The 24,255-nt window shown below is 46.8% G+C and overlaps 1 protein-coding gene across 1 annotated transcript in view; it reads right to left on the bottom strand.

Annotated features, from left to right (window-relative positions):
• The window catches only part of TYRO3 (TYRO3 protein tyrosine kinase), a 239,960-nt gene that overhangs the window by 140,077 nt on the left and 75,628 nt on the right, over nt 1-24,255 (bottom strand). Inside the window, exons 4-5 of the mRNA XM_073586473.1 lie at nt 19,488-19,661; nt 3,980-4,066 (exon numbers count right to left, since the gene is read on the bottom strand). Coding sequence (XP_073442574.1) covers nt 3,980-4,066; nt 19,488-19,661 — 261 coding nt within the window. The remainder of the gene's footprint in view (nt 1-3,979; nt 4,067-19,487; nt 19,662-24,255) is intronic.

Below are 24,255 nucleotides of genomic sequence, written 5' to 3'. Positions count from 1 at the left end.
TGGTACGGCGCCGAGATGACCGTCCGAGAACCGCTGCCCCGCGTCGACCAGCGTCTGCCGCCGCCTTCTTCCAGCCCGCGGCTGCGGTCTGCCAACGGTCATTCGTGGCCGTTGCCGCCTCACTCCAACCCGCGGCGGCGGCCTGTCTCCCGCTGCCCACAGCCGCTCTGCCCGCACCCGTGGTCGCGGCAAGCCCAGTGCCGTCGGCGGCCACCACTGTCCCGGTCCGCAGCAGGGGCCGAGCCACTGCTTGCCGCGGATTCCCCGTCGCAGCAGTTAGCTGCGCAGGTGGCCTATCCTTCGCCACCCCACATCGCTGTCGCTTGCCCCAGCCCGGGGGCTGCGGCCCATCCGTCCAAGGACTCCGCCGTGGCCTGTGAGGTTCCAGTATCATCAGAGCGCCGGAGCGTGCGAAGACTCCGTCACCGCCTCAGCAACTGGGCCCAGCGACTACTACGCCGAAAGACCACCATCCCAAATGGTGAGGGACGTCTGGACGGCTAAGTTGACTATATAATTAAGGACCCGTAGTCGGCCATACCGCGGCCCTATAGTGACCGGCTAGTGCCGGACGTAGTCGTGTTCTACCCGTTTGTGTTTGCTTGTTTAGAGCCCCTGCGAGGGCAATCCGTGTTACCCCTTTTTGTTGATCAGGCCGTGACTGAGGAAAGTTCCCTCTAGTCTTATAAACGTTATTACAGAAAGCACCAAATTGTCTCGCGACTAGTCACTGCATCCTGCGTACCTGCAAGCACCACACCATATTCAGCTCTGGCAGAGCGTCGAGAGCCACATTCAGCTCTGGCAGAGCGTCGAGAGCCACATTCAGCTCTGGCAGAGCGTCGAGAGCCACATTCAGCTCTGGCAGAGCGTCGAGAGCCACATTCAGCTCTGGCAGAGCGTCGAGAGCCACATTCAGCTCTGGCAGAGCGTCGAGAGCCACATTCAGCTCTGGCAGAGCGTCGAGAGCCACATTCAGCTCTGGCAGAGCGTCGAGAGCCACATTCAGCTCTGGCAGAGCGTCGAGAGCCACATTCAGCTCTGGCAGAGCGTCGAGAGCCACATTCAGCTCTGGCAGAGCGTCGAGAGCCACATTCAGCTCTGGCAGAGCGTCGAGAGCCACATTCAGCTCTGGCAGAGCGTCGAGAGCCACATTCAGCTCTGGCAGAGCGTCGAGAGCCACATTCAGCTCTGGCAGAGCGTCGAGAGCCACATTCAGCTCTGGCAGAGCGTCGAGAGCCACATTCAGCTCTGGCAGAGCGTCGAGAGCCACATTCAGCTCTGGCAGAGCGTCGAGAGCCACATTCAGCTCTGGCAGAGCGTCGAGAGCCACATTCAGCTCTGGCAGAGCGTCGAGAGCCACATTCAGCTCTGGCAGAGCGTCGAGAGCCACATTCAGCTCTGGCAGAGCGTCGAGAGCCACATTCAGCTCTGGCAGAGCGTCGAGAGCCACATTCAGCTCTGGCAGAGCGTCGAGAGCCACATTCAGCTCTGGCAGAGCGTCGAGAGCCACATTCAGCTCTGGCAGAGCGTCGAGAGCCACATTCAGCTCTGGCAGAGCGTCGAGAGCCACATTCAGCTCTGGCAGAGCGTCGAGAGCCACATTCAGCTCTGAGAGAGCGTCGAGAGCCACATTCAGCTCTGAGAGAGCGTCGAGAGCCACATTCAGCTCTGAGAGAGCGTCGAGAGCCACATTCAGCTCTGAGAGAGCGTCGCGAGCCAAATTCAGCTATGAGAGAGGGTCACGAGCCAAATTCAGCTGAGAAAGGGTCGCGAGCCAAATTCAGCTCAGAGAGGGTCGCGAGCCAAATTCAGCTCTGAGAGAGGGTCACGAGCCACATTCAGCTCAGAGAGGGTCGCGAGCCAAATTCAGCTCTGAGAGAGGGTCACGAGCCACATCCAGCATCAGCCCCACTCAGTAATGACACACAGAGCCCACCATTATCGGTATAATGACAGCCAAAGCTTTTCCACTGAAATCACACCAAGGCGGTTTAAGAAGAGGAGCCAGAACAGAGTCAGCGGTTCCCTGTACACTTTAGGGCAGGAGACTATCGGGATTGTCACCACTGTTGCCGGGGGACTATTCATCTGAGTGGGGAAGACCTTTGCACTGGACAGCAGGGGGCGTGGGGGAGATAAAAGGGGCTGAGCGAAGGAACGAGGGAGATTTTTGGCGGATAGGTGACAGGAAAACAGGGAGAAGGTTGCCTCCCTCCCCACTGCTCCGACTGCTAATGCCTCATCCTTTAATCCAGTGCGGATTGACTTACCAACAGACTGTGTCCTGACTGAGCTGCCCCAGGATGTTCCTATACCGGTCGGAACCTTCCTACCGCCAGTGAAAGATAGTTTTGCTTGCTTTGCTCGTAGCAAGTACTTCAGAGGTTCGCACGCTGCTGTGGTCTGCAGAAATGTATGCTGTTCGTGTTCTACCTCATCCGAGAGTAATCATTGAAAGAGACTGTTTCTACATTCCAGCGTACTCAAGTCAAGTGAGCCCGGACACATCGGCACGGTCGGGAGACAGTGCATCTCGTTCCTCCGTAACTGAGCCAGAGACTTTGTTCACAATCTACGACACCAGCGGGAGATATTCCAGCTTCTCCCCAACAAGAACTTCAAGCGATAAGTTACCTTTTTCGTACACCCTTTTCCCTCAAATGTTGTGTTTTTGTTAAAATTCTGTTATTGCGTTCAGTGTTCCTGTGACATTACTTTGTTGATCTTATCTCCCTGTGTGGAGTATACCTTGTACGTCAATACCCTGTATAAGTAAATTCTGTTAACCCCTTCTCTGCATCCCACGAACCTCACTCTAGAATTCTTACAGTGGTACACCAAGCTGCCGAGTTTCCCATCTTACCCCCATTCACATCTGCTCTTCTTGTGTGAAACACAAAAGTCACCATCTAGAGATCTACTCTTAATAGCTGGTGCTACACCTAGTGCTAATGCACCAAGCTGGCAGAAAATCACGAGCCACACATCATGGGCCAACAAGCTACATGTGGCTCTCGAGCTATAGGTTGAGGACTCCTGGTCTATGGGATCCTCTCACTTGATTGTCTAAAAGCGATTGCCTAAAAATCAAAACATATCACTTTTCAACAGTATAGCTGATGAGTCTGATCATTGGAGGTCCTACCAATGAGACACCCACTCATAAGAAAGTGGGCTCTGTGTCTTCTTGAATTAATTCACATGTGCAGTGTCACTTTATTCAACGTCTAAGAAATAGATAAAGATTCCCAACTTAGCTTAACTATCTTTCTTAGTCAAAAGGTGCCATCAGAGGGATCTCCGATGATAGGATACTTATTTATTTTTTTGTAGGACAACCCCTTTAAGTAGACAGATCAACATGCAAACGTGGCCACTTTTCCTATATATAGCATCAATAGTTGGTCAAATGGTGGACCATGTCCCATGTGACTCAGTTTTGTATAGTTTAATGGCCTCTCGTGAAGGGATCATCTAAATGGATATTTATACAGACAGGGCAGCATTGAAAGCAGCAGGCAAAAATTATGGCCAAACTCTGACCCAGTCCCAATGAACATGCCGCCCTATCTGCAGGCATCTTGTTATAGGGCACATTGTGGAAGAAGATTCAGTAGAGCTTAAGAGTCCAGTGGGTGGTCCTACTCAGTGATTGCTGTCTGTGTGCACAAGAAAACAGGAAAATTGTCAATCACTTGACTTCAATTAAGAAAATACAAATTATCCAGGAACTTAACCTACAAATCAATATATCAATCTGTTCAGCTCCATCTGAAGAAAGGATGGCATGTCCAATGTGACAGGTTCACCGTAAGAGTCAATTTTCATGCATTTATTATTAGTGTAGCAGGTTACAATTTATTACATTATTTGCACATACCAAGTACTTGCGCAATGCATATGTGTATTTATTGTGACGTATCAATTTTTTTAATAATTTTTTTTGTTACAAAAACTACAATAAAAACAATCTCACCTTTAACATGAACAATCGCAGCTCTGGATGAAGAGACCCCCTTGGAGTTGTGGGCCTCACATGAGAACACAGTAGTTTGATGGATTCCTGTACATAAATGAATAGAGCATTATTATTTGTTGTCAGACCCTTATTCTAACTATTAAACGCCACTACTATAAAATGGAATTCGTCATAAGAAAAATTACCTACTGTTTAAATCGGTTTTTTTTATGTTAAATGTTTTTATTTCAATAAAACTGTATGATTAAAAATAAAAATTAGAAATCTCGCAATTTTCACACTGACTACTAGGGTTATTTTAGACTCGCGCTTCCCGTCCTTGCAGGAAATGCACATGTACATTAGCAGCAATAAACTGACTCTAAGCCTGAAGCATCTAATGAGTGTGTGCAAAAGTCATTGTCAAGGGAGGGGGGAGCTGTGACATCGCCTATTGTGATTGGTGGATTATCAGCTATGTATAGAGGTGTTGCCTGTTATTGTAACCCTGCCTGTGATTACCATGAAACTTCTGAAAAGTTTTCCACACAGAACAGAAAGTTAGAAACTAAAATAGCCCCAGTGGCCAGTGTGAAAATTGCAAGACTTTTTTTTTATTATTTATTTCTTTATTTTTATACAGGTTGTGATATGAAAAACATTCTCAAAAAATAAAAATTTACCAAAGAAACCGAATATAAACAATAGATCATTTTCTGAGGATACCTTAAATTGATGCGGGAAGGAGTTGGCGATCAAACAAATCTAATTCAGATTCTTCTTTCAAATCTTTTTGTAGTCGAAGAGCAAAAAAAGTATTGGTTGCTACAGGCAATTGCTCTACTTATTGCTTTCACTATGAGCGCAGTCAGATGGACGTATAAATTGGACAGAGATTGGCACGCAGTCCACAGACTGGCTGGTGACTCTCCTGACCTGAGTGTGAAAGTTCATGTGTTTCTGTGCAGCTGCCTCGCTCAGGTCGGGAGAGCCACCGGTCGGTCCGTACATTGCATTTCCATCTCGATCTCAGCCGTCTGACTGCGCCCTAACAGCAGATTTTCCGGGCTTTATGCACATGGCCGATTTTACCTATAAGGGCAGAGTCACACTGCCGTAATTTTCGTCCCGAGAATCGCATGGTAAAACTCGCACTGGCTGTCTGCTCTCCTGACCTGAGCTTGACAGCTGCATAGTAATCCTTCACGCTGTCATGCTCAGGTCAGGAGAGGTGCCTGGCAGGTCCGTGCTGTGCGATGCGATTATCGCAGGAGAAATTCGGCAGTGTGACTCCAGCCTAAGTGCATGGATCCATAATATAGCACCCACGACTTTGCTGTGTGAATGACAACTATCACTAACGACACAAATGTTCAATATCCTGCAAAAATATATATTGGAGGTGGATACAGGAAGGCATAAAGGAGTCTGCCTGTGATCCGGAGGAGTAGGGGAACGGTGAATATTATCGCAGGGGAAATGACAGCAAATCATGCCCCTTTTGTCTAAGTAGATGGTACTACTGAAAATCCACCCAAGTTGTCTATAGGGGCATTTAGATCATAGGAAGCTGAATAAAATTTGTTATTCCAGAGAGAATCAAATTTTCTTAATATTTAACCCTCTGAGCTTTTTTCGGTTTTGCGTTTTCGTTTTTCGCTCCCCTTCTTCCCAGAGCCATAACTTTTTTATTTTTCTGTCAATATGGCCATGTGAGGGCTTGTTTTTTTGCTGGACAAGTTGTATTTTTGAACGACACCATTGGTTTTACTATGTTGTGCACTAGAAAACGGGAAAAAAAATTCCATGTGCGGTGAAATTGCAAAAAAAGTGAAATCCCACACTTGTTTTTTGTATGGCTTACTTACTAGGTTCCCTAAATGCTAAAACTGACCTGCCATTATGATTCTCCAGGTCATTACAAGTTCATAGATACCAAACATGTATAGGTTCTTTTTTAACTAAGTGGTGAAAAAAAATTCCAAACTATGTTAAAAAAAATTGCACCATTTTCCGATACCCATAGTGTCTCCTTTTTTCGTGATCTCGGGTTGGGTGAGGGCTTATTTTTTGCGTGCCGAGCTGACATTTTTAATTATACCATTTTGGTGCAGATACGATCTTTTGATCGCCCGTTATTACATTTTAATACAATGTCGCGGTGACAAAAAAAACCTAATTCTGGCGTTTTGACTTTTTTTCTCACTACGCCGGTCAGCGATCAGGTTAATCCTTTTTTTATTTATTGCTAGATCAGGCGATTCTGAATGCAGTGATATCAAATATTTGTATGTTTGATTTTATTTTTATTGTTTTATTTTGAATGGGGCGAAAGGGGGGTGATTTGAACCATTATTTATTTTTTTTTTTATATTTATTTTTTTTACTTTTGCCATGCTTTAATAGTCTCCATAGAAGGCTAGAAGCTGGCACAACTTGATCGGCTCTGCTACATAGAGGCGATTATCAGATATAGCAGAATTACTCACTTGCTATGAGCGCCGACCACTGGGTGGCGCTAACAGCAAGCCGGCACTGACAACCATAGAGGTCTCCAAGAGACCTCTGATTGTAATGCCAACACACTGGTGACCCGCGATCACGTGACAGGGGGGCGCCGGTGTGCGTATTTCCGGCCCGATGGCTGGAACCGCTTGTTAAATGCCGCTTTCAGCGTTTGACAGCGGCATTTAACTGGTTAATATCCGCGGGTGGATCGCGATTCCACAGCAGATATTGCATGCACATGTCAGCTGTTGAAAACAGCCGGAGCCCACATCAAAGGGAGGGAGTCCAATATCGACGTAAATGTACGCCCGATGTCGGAAAGCTGTTAAGATCTATGAGCCAGACATAGATCTCGCTGAGACTCTGCCTCCAGAGCTTATTATAAACGAAAGGGGCGTTACCAGTGTGAGATGTGTAACTAACGCAGTAAAGCAGAAATGAACTGTGTCTCATTACAAACATGTTAGCAGCAGCAGATCTCACAGGTCTCCTGTATTACAACACTGACTGCCTATGAGATGGAAGCTGAAGCATTGAGAGGACACCTGAAAATGTGTTTAATGCTATACTGTGTCAGTTATTATTACACACAGCCCTGCAGTGAGATCAGGAGAGCAGACTGTCGGTCACTACATGTCTCACACTGGTAACGCCCCTTTTTATTTAAAATAATCTGTGGAGGCAGATTCTCAGGGAGATCTATGTCCGGCCCATAGATCTTAACAGCTCATTTACATATTAAGACAAACATGGATTTCTCTGGAATAAGAAATCAGATCACAGATATTAAGGTATTATTTTATTTGGCTCCCTATGACCTGCATGTCCATAAAGACGGCTTAGGAGGGATGATTGTACTCACAGATTCCCTTTAAATTATTACAGTATGCAATATATAACCACAGTCAATAGCAGCAGAATAATTATAACAGTCTGCAAAAAATATGGCACTCTTTTCATAAATAACAATATTTATTCAGCAGCTGTAATCATCGGAACACACAAACACGCTGAACAATGGGTTCAGAGCAACTGTGTTAATGTCCATTGTCCTGTTTGCTCAACAGAGCAAAACAATGGACTACATCCAATTTCTTCTATTGTATGATTTCGTGAACTTGGCAACCCGCACATTTACAATTTAACTCTAAGCCAGTGTTAGCTGGATTGTTGGGAAAAGTACAAAACATTTTGTATTACATGACATGCAATCAAGTCACAAGCAAGCAGATCAATGAACCAAAACCACTAACGTGCAATGTAATAAGACCGGCTGAGAACGCAGAGGGAAGCAACAAAATGCAGGATGCCTCCTCTTCTGTTTTGTAGGGTTTTGTGACTCGTAACTTATAAAGTTTTATTCAGATCCTTGGTTTAATGTATCAGTCAATCCAGCATCATTTAAAAGGGGTTCTCACAATTTACATTTTTGGTTCATGCTCCAGACTGACCACGGTTTAGCTCACGGAGGACTATCTAAACTAAGTCAGGCTGGTCACAGAGGTGTTCATATGGCTGCCACAGAAAACACAATAGTGGAAAAGATAAACAGAATAAGGACCCTTTAGGCCGGCATAAAAATGAGTTATCCCACAAACGACAGCTACTTTGCCAATTTTTGGCTCAATCTTTTTATAGCTCAACTTATTGATTTTATTTTACAACTGCAGGCTAAAGAAACACGTTAAAGGGGTTATCCAGGAGTTAGGGTTGCCAACTACCTGCCAGTTCTATCCAATGCTGGCCCAGAGATATCACCGACCGCTCCTGCCGGCGATTCAGCTGCTCCACCCCAACAGAGCAGCTCTGTTTCTTCCTGGCTGCTCTGTCGATGGGGCGTGTCTGTAGACGTCATGCTGATTGACAACAGGCTTCCAACATTAAGTCACTGTCGGCAAACACCCCCTCTTCAAAAGAGCAGAGCAGAAAAGAAGCAGCTACTCTATCGACATGACATCAGCAAAAGCAGCAGGCTCACTGGCAGGAGCGGTCTGTGATGGTGTGAGCAGGTTGCAGGATGCAGTGACAGACAGAAGGCAGTGCAAGAGTTAAATATTTTACTTTAACAGGGAAATACTCCAGGCAGGGAGGTAAATGGTTAACCAGTTCAAAGTATAAATAGTATGCACAGTTAAAGAACAGTAGAAAGGGTATTAACAGTTCTTGTTGGGTCAACTTATCCTGTCAGAAGTTTCTCAGAATGAGATCAATCACAGAGCAAGTGATGATGCCAGCAACGGTTGGCGCAGCACTTGTCCGATGGATCCTCGTTACCTCCAGGACCCTGTCTTTCCGGCGCCAGCGGTTTCTCTCCGGTACCTTCCAAGGATCCCCTAGTCCATATACTGATGAGGCCGGGGGAGTGCGTGCCTCCGCACTATCTTAGCCCAGCGTGGTCCGGAGGATATATCGGAGCGCAGATGGTGGTCCTGCACCCAGTCTCTTAGGCGGCACACACACGGTACTCACAGGCCCATATCGTTTGTCACCTCACTTCGTGGCAACCAACGGGCACACTGCACATCTCTCCTCATAATCTCTGCCAGCTGCGGAGGCTACGCTCGGGTGCGGGCCTGCGCTGTACGTATGTTCGAGGGCCGGAGCACTCACTGGTCCCTACTGCGCGCTGTCTGTTCCAGCCAAGTCTGCCTGTTTCTGCGCAAGCTGAGGCTGTAACCCCTTAACCACGCCCCCTGCTTCGCCTGCAAGGATTGGTCCGGTCTCTTAAGCTTCCGGAACCGGCACAGAACAGGTACCCGTGGCACGGTCCTTCTTCTTACAAAGGCAGAGATTGGCAGAGATTAGGCCCCTAGTTAAAAATTAATACAGTCCTGGATAACCCACTTTTAAGGGATATTCCCAACCTTTACATACATGCCATTGGACGCCATTTCTTCTTGTGCATGCTTGAAAAATTCATTAAAAGTACAAATTTTGGAAATGAATCAGACTATTACTAATACAACTACAATAGACCGCACCACATTTTTATTTTGGGTGGAGATGCTCTTTATATTACGTCTACTCAATGTGATTTTTTTTTCTGCACATGACGGACCAGTTGTATCTGTAGAGAGGGAAGAAAAGGGTGCCATTGAGGGAATAAATAGAGCAGAATAAACTGAAACAAAGACAAAAGGAAATTTTCAGGTTTTTCTAGCTGCCTTCTTCTATGGAAGAGAGGAAGAGGAGGAAACAGCTGAATTAGAACCTTGTTTGCTAGTACATTGACACATACAGGTTCTCTGCCTTTTTTCTTGTCTTTTTAAAGGGAATTTGTCACCACACTTGACTTATCTAAACTATTAATATGGGCATACAGGTTATAGAGTGCTGATAACAGTCCTACCTGTTGTTGCTGCTGAGAAATCCTCTTTTATCACTTTATATAAGGGACCTCTTCCAGGCTCTGGGGAGGATGTTGCGGGGAAGATAACTTTGCCTCCAGAGCTTGTTTCACATGAAGGGGGAGTTATAATCTCTGGAGGCAGAGTTATCTTCCCAGCATCATCCTCCCAGAGCCTGGAAGTCATGTATATAAAGTGATAAGATGATTTCTCACCATGAACACATCTGATATGAGACACACAGGGGAGAACTATAACCTGTATGCCCATATTAATAGTTTATGTGGAGACAGATTTCCTTTAAGCTTTTCTGATACCCATTTGATTACTTCCATGAGAAAGGTATCCACAGCGCATTATTAACTGCAAAGTTCACATACATAAAAAAACCACCAAGCTAAAGCGCCCCATACACAATAGATAGCTCTCAGCCGAACCATGGTCCCCAAAGCAAGACACCTTTGGCAGCTGTTTATCTTGCAGAGACCAAGATAATAGGCAGTCTGAAATTCAGACCTGCTGGTTTCTCATCTCCCCAATATCCAAAGGCATAACGATGGCAGTCACAGAGTGTGCAACCGCGACTGAGCCTTTGCAGCAGGGGGGCCCGCCAATGCATTGGAGTCACATGGCAGGGCCTGCTGCTGGCATCTGCTACAAAAGTGGACACTGCACATCGTGGTATCAGAGGAAGGTGAGAAGAATGCTTCTTTTTAATGCAGAGACAGAACAGGGGACAAACATACCAGAAAGTGGGCCTAGGATGGGGCAGATATACCGGGAAGGAGGACAAATATACCAGGAAGGAGGGGCATATATACTAGAAACGTGCCCAGGAAGGGGGACATATATACCAAGAAAAGATCCAGGATGGGATATATATATATATATATATATATATATATATATATATACCAGGTTGTGGGGCATGTATACAAGGAAGGAGCCCATGAAGAGCAAGATATTACCAGGAAGGTACCCAGGATGAACAACATACATACCTGGTTGGGGGACATATATACCAGGAAGGGGCCCAGGAAAGAGGACATATGTACCAGGGTGGGGAACATGTATACCAAGAAGGGGGACATGTGTACCAGGAACAGGCCCAGGTTGGGGGACATATGTGGGAGGAACGGCCCCCGTAGAGTGTCTAGGCCGGAACCAAAGGAGCCGTCATCTGGGTTCCGGGGGAAACTGTTCCCGGGGGACAGGATTCGAGGACGGATCGTTGTGACTGACAGGTGGGCTGGGGGAGGGACCGGTGTAATGGAGGCGGGGAATCCCCCTGACGATGAGTCAGCAGACCGAGACAGGGAGAACAGGAGAGCGTGGGAGCGTCTGCCAGCTAGAGCGACTGACCAGTGCCAGGGAGGACGCCGACTGAAGACTCCAGGGGGACGGTATCCAGAGAGCCGTCCGAGACTTGTTGCCCCTGTCCAGACCACAGCTACTGCGGCCCCAGCACAACTCGGGGCCGCTATCGCCACCTCTCTGCCCGCGGCTGCGGCCTACCCACGGTCGCCCGTGGCCGCCTCCCCTGAGCCTGTGACTGCAGCCTGTTCCCTGCCACCCGCGGCCGCCCTGCTTTCACCAGTGGCCGCAGCCAGCACCGCGCCATCGGCGGCCACGACTGTCACGCTCTGGTCCGCAGCAGGAGCTGGGCCTCTCTTGATCGCGGACTCCCCGTCGCAGCCGTTAGCTGCGCAGGTGGCCTGTCACACGCCACTATACACCGCTGCCACCTGCCCAGGTCCGGGCGCTGCGGCCCATCCATCCAAGGACTCCGCCGGGGCCTGTGGGGCTCCCGTGTCCTCAGCGCGCCGGAGAGCGCGAAGACTGCATCACCACCTCAGCAACTGGGCCCAGCAACTATTTCGCCGAAAGACTACCAGCCCGAACGGTGAGGGACATCGGGACGGCTAAGTAAACTCTAGACTTAAGGACCCGTAGTCGGCCAAACCGCGGCCCTATAGTGACCGGCCATTGCCGGGAGTAGTCGTGTGCTGCGTTATTGTGTTTGCTTGTTTAGAGCCCCTGCGTGGGCAGCCTGTGTTACCCCTGTTTCAGTGATCAGGCCGTGACTGAGGAAAGTCTCCTCAAGTCCCATAAACTAATTCTTAAAAAGGCACCGTAGTTGTCTTGTGACTCGACACTGCATCCTGCGCACCTGCTGGTACTACACATATATACCAGGATAGGCGACATATGCACTGGGAATGGGGCATACCAGAAAGGGGTCCAGGCTGGACGGATATACAGTGGGGCAAAAAAGTATTTAGTCAGTCAGCAATAGTGCAAGTTCCACCACTTAAAAAGATGAGAGGCGTCTGTAATTTACATCATAGGTAGACCTCAACTATGGGAGACAAACTGAGAAAAAAAAATCCAGAAAATCACATTGTCTGTTTTTTTTTTCATTTTAATTGCATATTATGGTGGAAAATAAGTATTTGGTCAGAAACAAGCAATCAAGAAATCTGGCTCTCACAGACCTGTAACTTCTTCTTTAAGAGTCTCCTCTTTCCTCCACTCATTACCTGTAGTAATGGCACCTGTTTAAACTTGTTATCAGTATAAAAAGACACCTGTGCACACCCTCAAACAGTCTGACTCCAAACTCCACTATGATGAAGACCAAAGAGCTGTCAAAGGACACCAGAAACAAAATTGTAGCCCTGCACCAGGCTGGGAAGACTGAATCTGCAATAGCCAACCAGCTTGGAGTGAAGAAATCAACTGTGGGTGCAATAATTAGAAAATGGAAGACATACAAGACCACTGATAATCTCCCTCGATCTGGTGCTCCACGCAAAATCCCACCCCGTGGGGTCAGAATGATCACAAGAACGGTGAGCAAAAATCCCAGAACCACGCGGGGGGACCTAGTGAATGAACTGCAGAGAGCTGGGACCAATGTAACAAGGCCTACCATAAGTAACACACTACGCCACCATGGACTCAGATCCTGCAGTGCCAGACGTGTCCCACTGCTTAAGCCTGTACATGTCCGGGCCCGTCTGAAGTTTGCTAGAGAGCATTTGGATGATCCAGAGGAGTTTTGGGAGAATGTCCTATGGTCTGATGAAACCAAACTGGAACTGTTTGGTAGAAACACAACTTTTGTCGTGTTTGGAGGAAAAAGAATACTGAGTTGCATCCATCAAACACCATACCTACTGTAAAGCATGGTGGTGGAAACATCATGCTTTAGGGATGTTTCTCTGCAAAGGGGCCAGGACGACTGATCCGGGTACATGAAAGAATGAATGGGGCCATGTATCGTGAGATTTTGAGTGCAAACCTCCTTCCATCAGCAAGGGCATTGAAGATGAAACGTGGCTGGGTCTTTCAACATGACAATGATCCAAAGCACACCGCCAGGGCAACGAAGGAGTGGCTTTGTAAGAAGCATTTCAAGGTCCTGGAGTGGCCTAGCCAGTCTCCAGATCTCAACCCTATAGAAAACCTTTGGAGGGAGTTGAAAGTCCGTGTTGCCAAGCGAAAAGCCAAAAACATCACTGCTCTAGAGGAGATCTGCATGGAGGAATGGGCCAACATACCAACAACAGTGTGTGGCAACCTTGTGAAGACTTACAGAAAACGTTTGACCTCTGTCATTGCCAACAAAGGATATATCACAAAGTATTGAGATGAAATTTTGTTTCTGACCAAATACTTATTTTCCACCATAATATGCAAATAAAATGAAAAAAAAACAGACAATGTGATTTTCTGGATTTTTTTTTCTCAGTTTGTCTCCCATAGTTGAGGTCTACCTATGATGTAAATTACAGACGCCTCTCATCTTTTTAAGTGGTGGAACTTGCACTATTGCTGACTGACTAAATACTTTTTTGCCCCACTGTATATACCTGGAAAGCGCCTAGTATCGGGGAACATTACTATGTCGTTACAGGATTTAGAACACTTCAAGGACCCATACATCTGACCAACATGCAGGGGGGCCCAGGTCCAAATTTTGCTCTGGAGCCCATGGGAGGTTCCCATACACAGACTATTAGATGAGCCTGCCAACATCAGTGAATTCGTCCTACGTTTGTCTAATGTATATGGAGGCCTTAAGAAAAACTTTACTGAATGGTTAAAAAGGGTTTTCTTAGATTAGAAAAACAAAGACATTTTCTTTAGAAAACAGCACCACAACTGTCTAAAGGTCATGTTTACAAAAGTAATGAAGGTCACTTCACTTTAAAGGGAATCTGTCAGCAGTTTTTTTGCTATGTAATCTGATATCAGCATGATGTAGGGGCAGAAAGGCAGATTCCAGTGATGTGTCACCTACTGGGCTGCTTGGTGCAGTTTTGATAGAATTCCTGTTTTATCTGCTAGAGATGTAGCAGTACTCAGAATGCTGAGCTGTGTATAAACCCACCCACACACCTGATTGTCAGCTTCCTGTGCACTTTGTAAGTAACCTGCCAATCAGTGGTGGGGGTGTAGTTACACAGATTAGCTGGACTGCTGTGCACATGAGACCTAGTCCTCTAGTGATAATCTTCTGCTGATAAAACACTGATTGTATTGAAACTACAGCATATAGCCTAAAAAGTGATACATCCCTTGAATCAGGTTTCCTTGCCCTATATTATGGTGATCTCAAATTACATAGCAAAAACCAGCGGACAGATTTTCTTTAGTGGCGCTGAAGAGCAATCACAGACGCAACCTATAGACAGATATGGCACTATTTATGTAGAATTATTTATTTATAGATGATTATGGGTCGCCCTCCCAGGGCTGTGGGGTACTCTGTACCGGGCCGGTCCTTCAGAGGGGAATGCCACAGCAGCGGTGACCCGGTCCGTGGCCCTGGGCGCCCATGTAAAAGGGGGTTGAGTGATGAAATAAAGTTTATGAGTGATTCGTGACGCCACCTGTGGTGTTCGGCAATGAAGATGTTAAGCCGACACTGCAGACAGATCCTCTGGGACAGATGGTGGGGTGCAGCAGTGATGTTATATCCCTCCACAGGCAGGGCTGCAGTTCCAGGGCAGTGTAGATAGGTGTTGGGGAAGAGGGTGCAGTGTCTAGCACAGAGATTTAGAAATGTAGCAGTGTTGAAGAAGTTGCAGGATGAAGGAAAGGACACAGCGGAATATAGTTTCTTTACCTTTACTTGTAAGTGCAGTCCAGGGTCCAGATTACAGATGGCACAGGAGCAGGCTAGCCTGGAAGCAACTCAGGAATCTCTCTCTCAGATGGGTTGTGTGGTCTCCTTCCTAGCGCTTAGTTGAGGTACATGCAGCACTGTGTAACACTGAAGTTCCTCCTTCTTATCTTCTCTTAGAACTACCTCATATGGCAGACAGCTGTAACCCTCTATCTCTCTTGGCTCACCCTTCGCTGTTGTGCCTCCGAGTCTTAGGTGGGACTAGAGCATTTACAGCTTCCTATTCCTCTGGTTTCTGTTGCAGGACTTTCAGTATCCGTACAACCGCGGAGACCAGGCTCCAGATCATGCGCTATCACTGGGAGGGAGCTCTCTATCCTCAGCTCAACCTCCAGCTTCTCTCCACACGTCTACACTCGTTGCCCTCCTCACACTAACTCCTCATTTCCCTTCCTGGCCCTCAGAGAGCAGAGCACTCCTCCCCAAATTCTGATTCAGAGCTCCCTCTGCTGGCCTGGAGTGGGAACTGTGTTGCATGACATGGTTAACTGCTAGAGAGACCCTTCATTGCTTCCAAGCCTGACATCACCCTCCCTGGAGGAAGGAAATGCTAGTGTGGCGACCATACTTCTGGGGCCGCCACAATTACTTGAAGGTTCTCATGTCCAGTTGTATAGGTTAAATATTTTTACACCTCCAGTAATCAAAAAACGGATCCGTTCTAATGTATGATTACTGGACATGTGAACAAAGCGTTATACTGCAACGCTTTTATAACAGACTAGTTTCAGCTCCTTTACAGTCTGCTTTCAACTGCTGATCACCATGGATCCTCAATTTGCAAACAATTTGTGTTTGAAAGTATACTCCATGAACGTTGGAGATGGGGGCAAAGAGGCTCAGACAGGAAAAGTCCCCTACTCTGATTGTAAACAACAGGGCATAGGTTTTGTTAAGCCATGCCGGTAAAATAGCAAAACAGCCACAGCCTGGTGTTTGGGACAGAAGGATGTAAAATAAGGTAATGAAATATATCACAAAAATGTATAACTTTACAATGGCTGATCAATAATTAAAAGTTTAGTTACCTCTATAGTAACACCCCCTTTAAAACACTCTTAATCAATTACATAGGGTTAATAAAATGCATTTGAAGAGAAGTTGTTAGCAACTTCTTATTTTGCACCGTTTTGCAGAAAAAAAGAAAAATTGAAACCAAAAATACAATTTTATAATGAATGATAAACATGAAGATATTAGTCTTACAATTAACTGGCTAAACTGATGCCTGATTGAAGTAATCTAATACTGTTCTTAGTGGACGCAGTTCTAAAATAGAAATTAGCATTTTGCAATTACAGTTTTTAATTACCTATTTAATGCTCTCCCCAAAGGTATTGCTGCAAAGACCATAATTATAAACTGCCTTGATCTCCTCTGCATGAAGGGCTTAAAGACGTATCACGCAGAGAATGAAATTATGAAGCACAACTGAAAAGCTATACATGTATTTCAAGCTGGAATAAAGATCAACAATAACAGCAATGCAAGAGTTAAAGGTCTCTGGTTTTATATAAATGCAGCTTATAAGGGGTTGTCCAGGTTTGGGGTTCAAGTCTGCAGTGACTATGCAAGTGCAAACTTGTGACTCCTCACAGCGCACAGTCAGGATTCTCTGGTGCTGAGGACTGGCTTGCACGATTTTCATACATACAGTCACTTACCAACTAGACGTGAGCAGCCTCACTGAATACAGCTGAGTGAAGCTGCAAATGTGTAGTTGGAATGTGGCCAGAAGTATGTAAATTGCATACTTGTGGTAACATGACCTCTTGCTCCCGCCGCCGAAGAATCCTGACAGCACGCATTTTGCACGCTGTAAGGATTCACAAATCTGCAGTCAAAGAGTGACTGCAGACTAGAGCCCCAAGCCTGGAAAACCCCTTTAAGGCTATGTGCCCACGTAGCATTTTATTCCGGACACTAAAAACCGGACTCCTTCCCAGAAATCGCGCGTTTTTTTCCGCGCGATTTTACTGCGATTATGATCGCAATTTTGCCGCGATTTTCGTGTGCGATATTCAAGCACTTTCCAAGCGATTTGAAGCATCACTTGGAAAGTGATTGACAGGTTGGTCGCACTCGTCAAACATAGTGTTTGAAAAGTGTGACCAGGTTTTTACTATTGAGGCCGCCTATGCGGCATCAATAGTAAAAGATAGAATGTTAAAAATGATAAAAAACTAAAAAAAAAAAAATCGGGATATATTTACCTTCCGGCGTCCCGCACTGCATTCCCGGGCCTCAGCGTTCCCAGCGATGCCTTGCAAGACCAGTGATGACTTTGGTCTCGCGTTGCTATAGCGATCTCGCAAGACAGCTAGAGTCACGCGAGACTACGTCTCACAGGACCGTGCCGCAAGGCATTACTGGGAACGCTTAGGCCGGGAATGCAGCGTGGGACACCGGAAGGTAAATATACCCCGATTTTTTATTCTTTTTTTTACAGGGGTATGGTACCCAGGGCCTGGAGGACAGTCTCCTCTCCTCCACACCGTGGGTACCAACCGCACATGAGACGCTTAACTTCCCGCATGGTGGGCATAGCCACATGCGGGAAGTAAGCGATTCTCATGCATTCTTATGGGTGCGGAATCGCGGCAATTCTTTGCGATTCCCCACAAAAGAATGACCATGTTGCGATTTTTTCCGAGATGCGATTCCGCCGCGGAAAAAAGCGCAGCATTAGCACAGCATGTGCGGAATGCCATAGGAATGCATGGGGGGCGTTCTGTACACGATTTTTAAACATTTTCGCGCCGAAAATCGTGGCAAAAACGCTTAAAAATCGCTACGTGGGGTAAAATATCTGTTTATACTGTTGGCCTAAATCTTGGCCCAATCTTTTTAAGGTGTCAATGTGAATCAATGAAGATTAGGGTATAATAAATATAAAGAAAGAGATGGGAGAGGACACAATGAAATAGATCAAGGGAAAGGGGGAAAAGAGACAACAGGAAAGGAAAGAGAAAGGGGGAACAAGAAGGAAAAGAGAACAGAAAAGGGAAAGAGAAACGGGGAATAAGAAGGAAAAGAGAAGGGTACAGAAAAGAGACTGGAGGGGAACAAGAAGGAAAAGAGGGGAACAAGAAGAAAGAGAGGTGATTTAAGGGCATTGTCTAGGCTTCACACAAAAGTGTGCCGTCACTCTATGTGATTGCAGACTTTTGAATCATGACTGTATGCAATGCACACATGGTCATGACTCCCTGTATTGCCGATGCGACACAATGAGGGAAGCCGGATAAGTCTAGTCGGTGCAAGACTGCAGGTATCCAAATTGCACACATGCAGACCCCTCGCTCACTTTCTGCCCATACCGGGGAATCCTGAGAGTGTGAGCACCATACACTGTCATGATTCAGAAGACGTAGATATGAATTTCGCCTCACACTTGTATTTCAGTAGTATAAAAATATTTTTATTTCCTCGCGCGAGTATTAAGTAGCCATGTAATTAAGTTTTAGGGTGCAAGGAATTGAGCGACATATTTTTCCATTTTGATGTTGTCCCAGGCCTTTGTCACAAAGTCACTGTGTGGCAGGTAAGTTAGGGCGCTCCTGCACTTAAATCATGGCCGACAATGGAGTCAAGCATTTAAATTCAGAAGACTGCTGTCACAGTGTGACCCCTTTAAAATCACTGTATAAATGAGAAGGTATGAAACATACACTGAATAAGTTGCCCTGTGTGTACATGAGGCATTAACAGTAGTTCTGACCATTATATCACTTATATCCTGCATTTTCACCAGTTTTCGCCTCTGCAGGCTCCATCTTCAATCCACTCTGAGCTGGTAGGAGGAAACAAGCTGTTGTGATCTGTGCCATACACAGTACATCACACAGAGAGGGATTCCAGCTCTTTATCCTTGTTTGCATATAGAAAAAAACCTGAAGAAGCATCAAGTAAATTATACAAAACTGAGGTGTCTGGATGTGAACTAGCTCTGGGGTGAGGTCAATGGCTTGTTAGAAAGCTCAGAACAATCTTTCTACTTCTTCCTCAGCTTGTTTTCTCTCCCTGCTCCTCACTCCTCCATTTCTCTCTCAATATAGCATATGGGCAGTAAGCCTGCAGTCTATCTTATCTGAGTAAAATGGACTTGAACTGGGTTTTTTTTCAGATGAAAGACAAGTTCAGAAGGTGGGGGGAGGGGAAGAAGTGTCTGATAAGTGAAGAAGTGAGACAATTTTTCCGATAAGATAAATTACAAAGTTTCTTATTTTAGACTGTAATATTGATTTATGCAAAATTTGTGACAAACTACAATTACATTTTAATCTATACTCTACATGCAGTAAGCTTATGAACTCACTTAATGCTAGGTCTACACAGAGGTTTTTGATTCGGGAAGACAAAAGTTTGATCATTTCAAATGTATATTTAAGAGGCAAATTCTGGGATTTATAAGTTAAGGAGGGTAATGGATACTACATAGGTCAAAAAAACGTCCTGTACAAGTTGAGGGACTTACCTGGCACTGATAGGACAGATGGAGAGCCCTCGGGCTTTCTTTTAACTGGGGAATCGCCCATCCACCATATTATAGTCAGAGGCTCTGGTGGTCCTACTGCTGCACAAGAAATGTTAAAAGAGGCATTTCTTAGCACAGCCATGTCCTTTGGCTCCATGGTGAAATACGGGACGCCTAGGAAAAAAATAATAAATATCAGACCCCATTGTTCACAATCTGGTGCGGTCGGTGATAATTTTTAATGTTCAGAATGACCATTTATTATGGATCCCCCCGACCCACAGAATCAGGCTCTGAAATGCCCTACAAGAATGGAGCGGTGGGCACGCATATGCTGCACTTGGCCATCTCCAGCTGTCCCATACAGAATGAATGGAGTAATGGTGTGCATATGCAGCCACCACACCATTCCGGTGGGGAATTTCAGAGCCCCATTTTGGGGATTGGGGGGGGGGGGTCAGTGATAAAGGGTTATTCCCAACATTAAAAGTGAGGTCAGATAAAGGTCATAAAGCTTTCCATGCTGCTGCTCTTTCCATATTCATTGGTAAACTCTCTGTCATGGTTAGGACATGGTTAATGTCCTGTTCTGACAGGGTTAACATTGCCGGTGCCATGGTTAGGACATGGTTAATGTCCTGTTCTGACAGGGTTAACATTGCCGGCCTCTCTTTGGATCTGGGAGGGGTATTTATGCTCACTCCATACTGGCATTCTCTGTCAGTAAGGCTGGTTTCACATTAGCGCTTTTTAAGCGCACGCACGGCCGGGGGTAGCTCCGCCCCCGAGCCGGCTCTCTGCCCGGCGTGCCCGCCCCTTGCTTGTAGCGCCGCCTCCTAGCGCACAGCGGCGCCTGCGATCCGCGCACCCTATCTTTAGCATAGGGTGCGCAGATCGTGCGCAGGCCGTGCGCTAGTTGCGCTTTGACCTGCGCTGCGCACTTTTGACGGTGCGCCGTGCGCGCCAAAATCAAACTTTTTGGATTTTGGCGCGCACGGCGCACCGCCAAAAGTGCGCAGCGCAGGTCAAAGCGCAACTAGCGCACGGCCTGCGCACGACCTGCGCACCCTATGCTAAAGATGGGGTGCGCCGATCGCAGGCGCCGCTGTGCGCTAGGAGGCGGCGCTACAAGCAAGGGGCGGGCACGCCGGGCAGAGAGCCGGCTCGGGGGCGGAGCTACCCCCGGCCGTGCGTGCGCTTAAAAAGCGCTAATGTGAAACCAGCCTTATACTGCTATTCTGGTGTGCGTGTACTCTGCATTGTTTGTTTGCTTCCCATGTATGACCCGGCTTGTTCCTTCACTCTGTACTCCGTCTCTCATTTTTGGTACCATTGTCTTTTCTGGTTCTGACCTCCTGGCTTGGCTATCGTTACTCCGTTACAGTTTAACCCTATTGTACCGTCTAATACCTGTTCTGGTTTTCTGATCTATTGCTACGTCCTGACTATTCTTTCTGTCTAAGCCCTTTGGTACCGTCCTGCTATCTCGTGCTTTGACCCGGCTTGATCTGGTGTCTGTCTCTGTCTATGCTCCTTGGTAACATTGTCCTGTAGTTACCCTTCTAGGAGTTTCCCTGCAGCTCCTAGCTCTGTGGAGCTTAGGCCACGCCCCCAGCAGTCACGTGATTCAGGTCCTGGAGCATGAATTGTCACCACTGCTGCTCGCTCCGCAGGTATCTTTGTGCACAGTCTTTGTACTCAGGACACGCACCCTGGCTCAGTGAGCAAGTGCAGTGCGGTGCTCATGACATTATAACTGACCGTTTCAGTTTTTTTTTCCTCTGAAGGAAAAAAAAAAAAAAAAAAAGTGTGTGTTATCCTCATGGATCCCATACAAGCCTTGGCTGATCAGGTCAAGCACCTGACCCAAATGTTCCATAAACTCAATGTGGAACAGCGCACGATGGCCCATACCCAGCAACAGTTGGTGATTACTGTGCAGGGGGCTGTCGATGCAGGGGCTTCTAGTTCTGGGGGTAGGGATGTGTCATTAGCGTCCCCCGAATCTCCAGTCAAATTGCCCGATCCCTTCTCAGGGGATAAAAAGGAGTTCAGGTCTTTCAGAGAAGGATGCAAGCTTTTTTTTTTCTCTAAGGCCCCGCTCCTCCGGGGATGAGTTCCAGAGGGTGGGGGTCATTATTTCCCTACTTCGGGGGGCTCCGCAAGCATGGGCTTTCTCTCTGTCTTCCTCTGCTCCTGAACGTATGTCAGTGAACTTGTTCTTTGAGGCTCTGGGGCACATTTATGACGAGCCTGATAGAGTGCGTCTGGCAGAGGATATGGTGATGAGTGTGACACAGGGGAGACACTCTGCTGAATGGTTCTGCTCAGAGTTTAGACATTGGACCGCCGAAGTATCCTGGAATGACGCCGCCCTGAGGGGGTTGTTTCGCAGGGGCCTTTCTGACCATCTGCAGGACGCTCTGGCATTACATTCACCTCCTGATACCCTGGAGGACGCCATGATGCAGGCGGTCCGTATGGACCGGAGACTCCGTGCTAGAGGAATGATGCAACAAGAGTCTCCCTTGTACCCCAAATTGTGTGACACTTCACCCGTATCTAAGCCCATGAACGTTGGGTCAGTCTCGGTTAAGGAGAAAGAGAGAAGGCACCGCAGAGACAACCTACTATGTTTTTACTGTGGAGCCTCTGGACATTGGAAAAGGAATTGTCCCTCCTGCCCTTCTTCAGAGAAACCTTCAGAGAAACGACTGAGTCTGGGCAACAATCGAGGAGGTTGTCCAGACTCCCAGGTACATTTTTTCTCACGTATAAAAATGGTCCTCCAGCTTGAATTGGAAATTGCTGGCGGTCCTGTTATGACCACCGCCTTTGTTGACTGTGGTTCCTCCATTAATCTGATTGATGCTCAAGTTGTGACTCTTAATAAGATAGGGACAGTCAGGTTAAAAGACCCTGTTAAAATTGTGGCTGTGGATTCATCCCCTCTTACCCGGGATGGAATTTGTTTTATGTCTGAAGTTTTTTCTATGAAAGTGGGTTTCACTCATGTGGAAAATTTAAGTTGTTTCGTTATGAATAATCTGCCTGCAGGACTGGTATTGGGAATGCCCTGGTTGCAACGCCACATTCCTCTTATTGATTGGATGAAAGGGGAGATCACCCGTTGGGGATGTAATGATAATGGTCTGTGTTGTAACCCGGTTCCTTTTGTCAATCCGATAAAATCTGTATCTGTGTCATCTGTCGGTCTGGAGGGTATTCCGGAGTACCTGAGAGACCTTAAAGATGTGTTTTCCGAAAGCGAGGCCGAGGCGCTCCCACCACATAGACCATATGATTGTGCTATCGATTTAGTACCTGGAGCCAAATTACCCAAGGCTCGTTTGCTTAATTTGTCCGGGCCTGAGCGCCAAGCTATGAAAGAGTACATTAAAGAAAGCCTTCACAAGGGGCATATTTGGCCCTCGGTCTCACCCGTGGCAACAGGGTTTTTCTTTGTAAAGAAAAAAGATGGTGGGTTGCGACCGTGCCTCGGCTTTCGAGAACTGAACAAAATTACTGTTAAGAACATGTACCCTCTCCCGTTGATTCCTGATCTATGCAATCAACTCACGGGGGCCAAATGGTTTTCTAAGCTCGATCTACGAGGGGCTTATAACCTTAAAAGGATCCGGGAGGGGGACGAATGGAAAACAGCGTTCCTGACAACTGAGGGGCTGTTTGAAAACCTGGTTATGCCCTTCGGCCTCACTAATGCTCCTGCGGTTTTTCAGAACTTTATTAATGTTGTTTTTTCTGACTTGATTGGGCGTTATGTAGTCATTTACCTGGATGACATCTTGATTTACTCTGAGGACAGTCAGTCACACTTGCATCATCTGCGTACGGTGCTTATGAGACTCCGGGAGAACCATTTGTATGCTAAGCTGGAGAAGTGCTCATTTTTTATGCAAGAACTGTCTTTTCTGGGTGTAATTGTATCCGGGGAGGGATTCCGCATGGATCCAGGGAAGGTTCAGGCCATTACAGATTGGGTGCAGCCTCATGACCTGAAGGGGTTGCAGCGATTTCTGGGCTTCGCTAATTATTATAGGAAGTTCATTAAAGGGTTCTCGCAGGTGGTAAAACCCTTGACGGACCTCACTCTTAAAGGGGCAGATGTAAAAATTTGGTCTGTGGCCGCAAAAAATTCCTTCCTGGCATTAAAGAAGTGTTTTACTACAGCCCCTGTGTTGGTACAACCCGACTCGTCAAGACCTTTTATCGTCGAGGTCGACGCTTCGGAGGTGGGGGTGGGGGCAGTATTGTCACAGGGCCCCTCTACCCTGACTAACCTCAAACCCTGTGCCTTTTTCTCTAAGAAGTTCTCGTCGGCCGAGAGAAACTATGATGTCGGTAACAGGGAACTGTTAGCAGTTAAATTGGCCTTTGAAGAATGGAGACATTTTTTGGAGGGGGCCGCTCATCCCATTACGGTCGTCACTGATCATAAAAACCTGGCCTATATCGAGTCTGCTAAGAGATTGACCCCCAGACAGGCTCGGTGGGCACTTTTTTTTTTCTCGATTTCAATTTACCATCACGTTCCGACCAGGGTCTAAAAATGTAAAGGCAGATGCCTTATCCCGAAGTTTTGATTCTGTGTCCCTTCCAGAACCTCCTTCCTCCATTCTTCAACCGGGAGTGGTTGTAGCCGAAATCTCCTCTGAGTTACAGAGAGAGATTCTGGAAGCACAAGCACAAGCCCCCAGGAATAAACCCCAGGTAAATTGTTTGTACCCGAACAATTCCGTCCCACACT

This window comes from Dendrobates tinctorius, unplaced genomic scaffold, assembly GCF_039654945.1.
Source record: "Dendrobates tinctorius isolate UK_male_01 unplaced genomic scaffold, ASM3965494v1 ptg000010l, whole genome shotgun sequence".
In the NCBI taxonomy this organism is placed as follows: Eukaryota; Metazoa; Chordata; class Amphibia; order Anura; family Dendrobatidae; genus Dendrobates; species Dendrobates tinctorius.
Note: the sequence above shows the minus strand (reverse complement) of the source record. Positions and strands in the feature narration are given on the sequence as shown.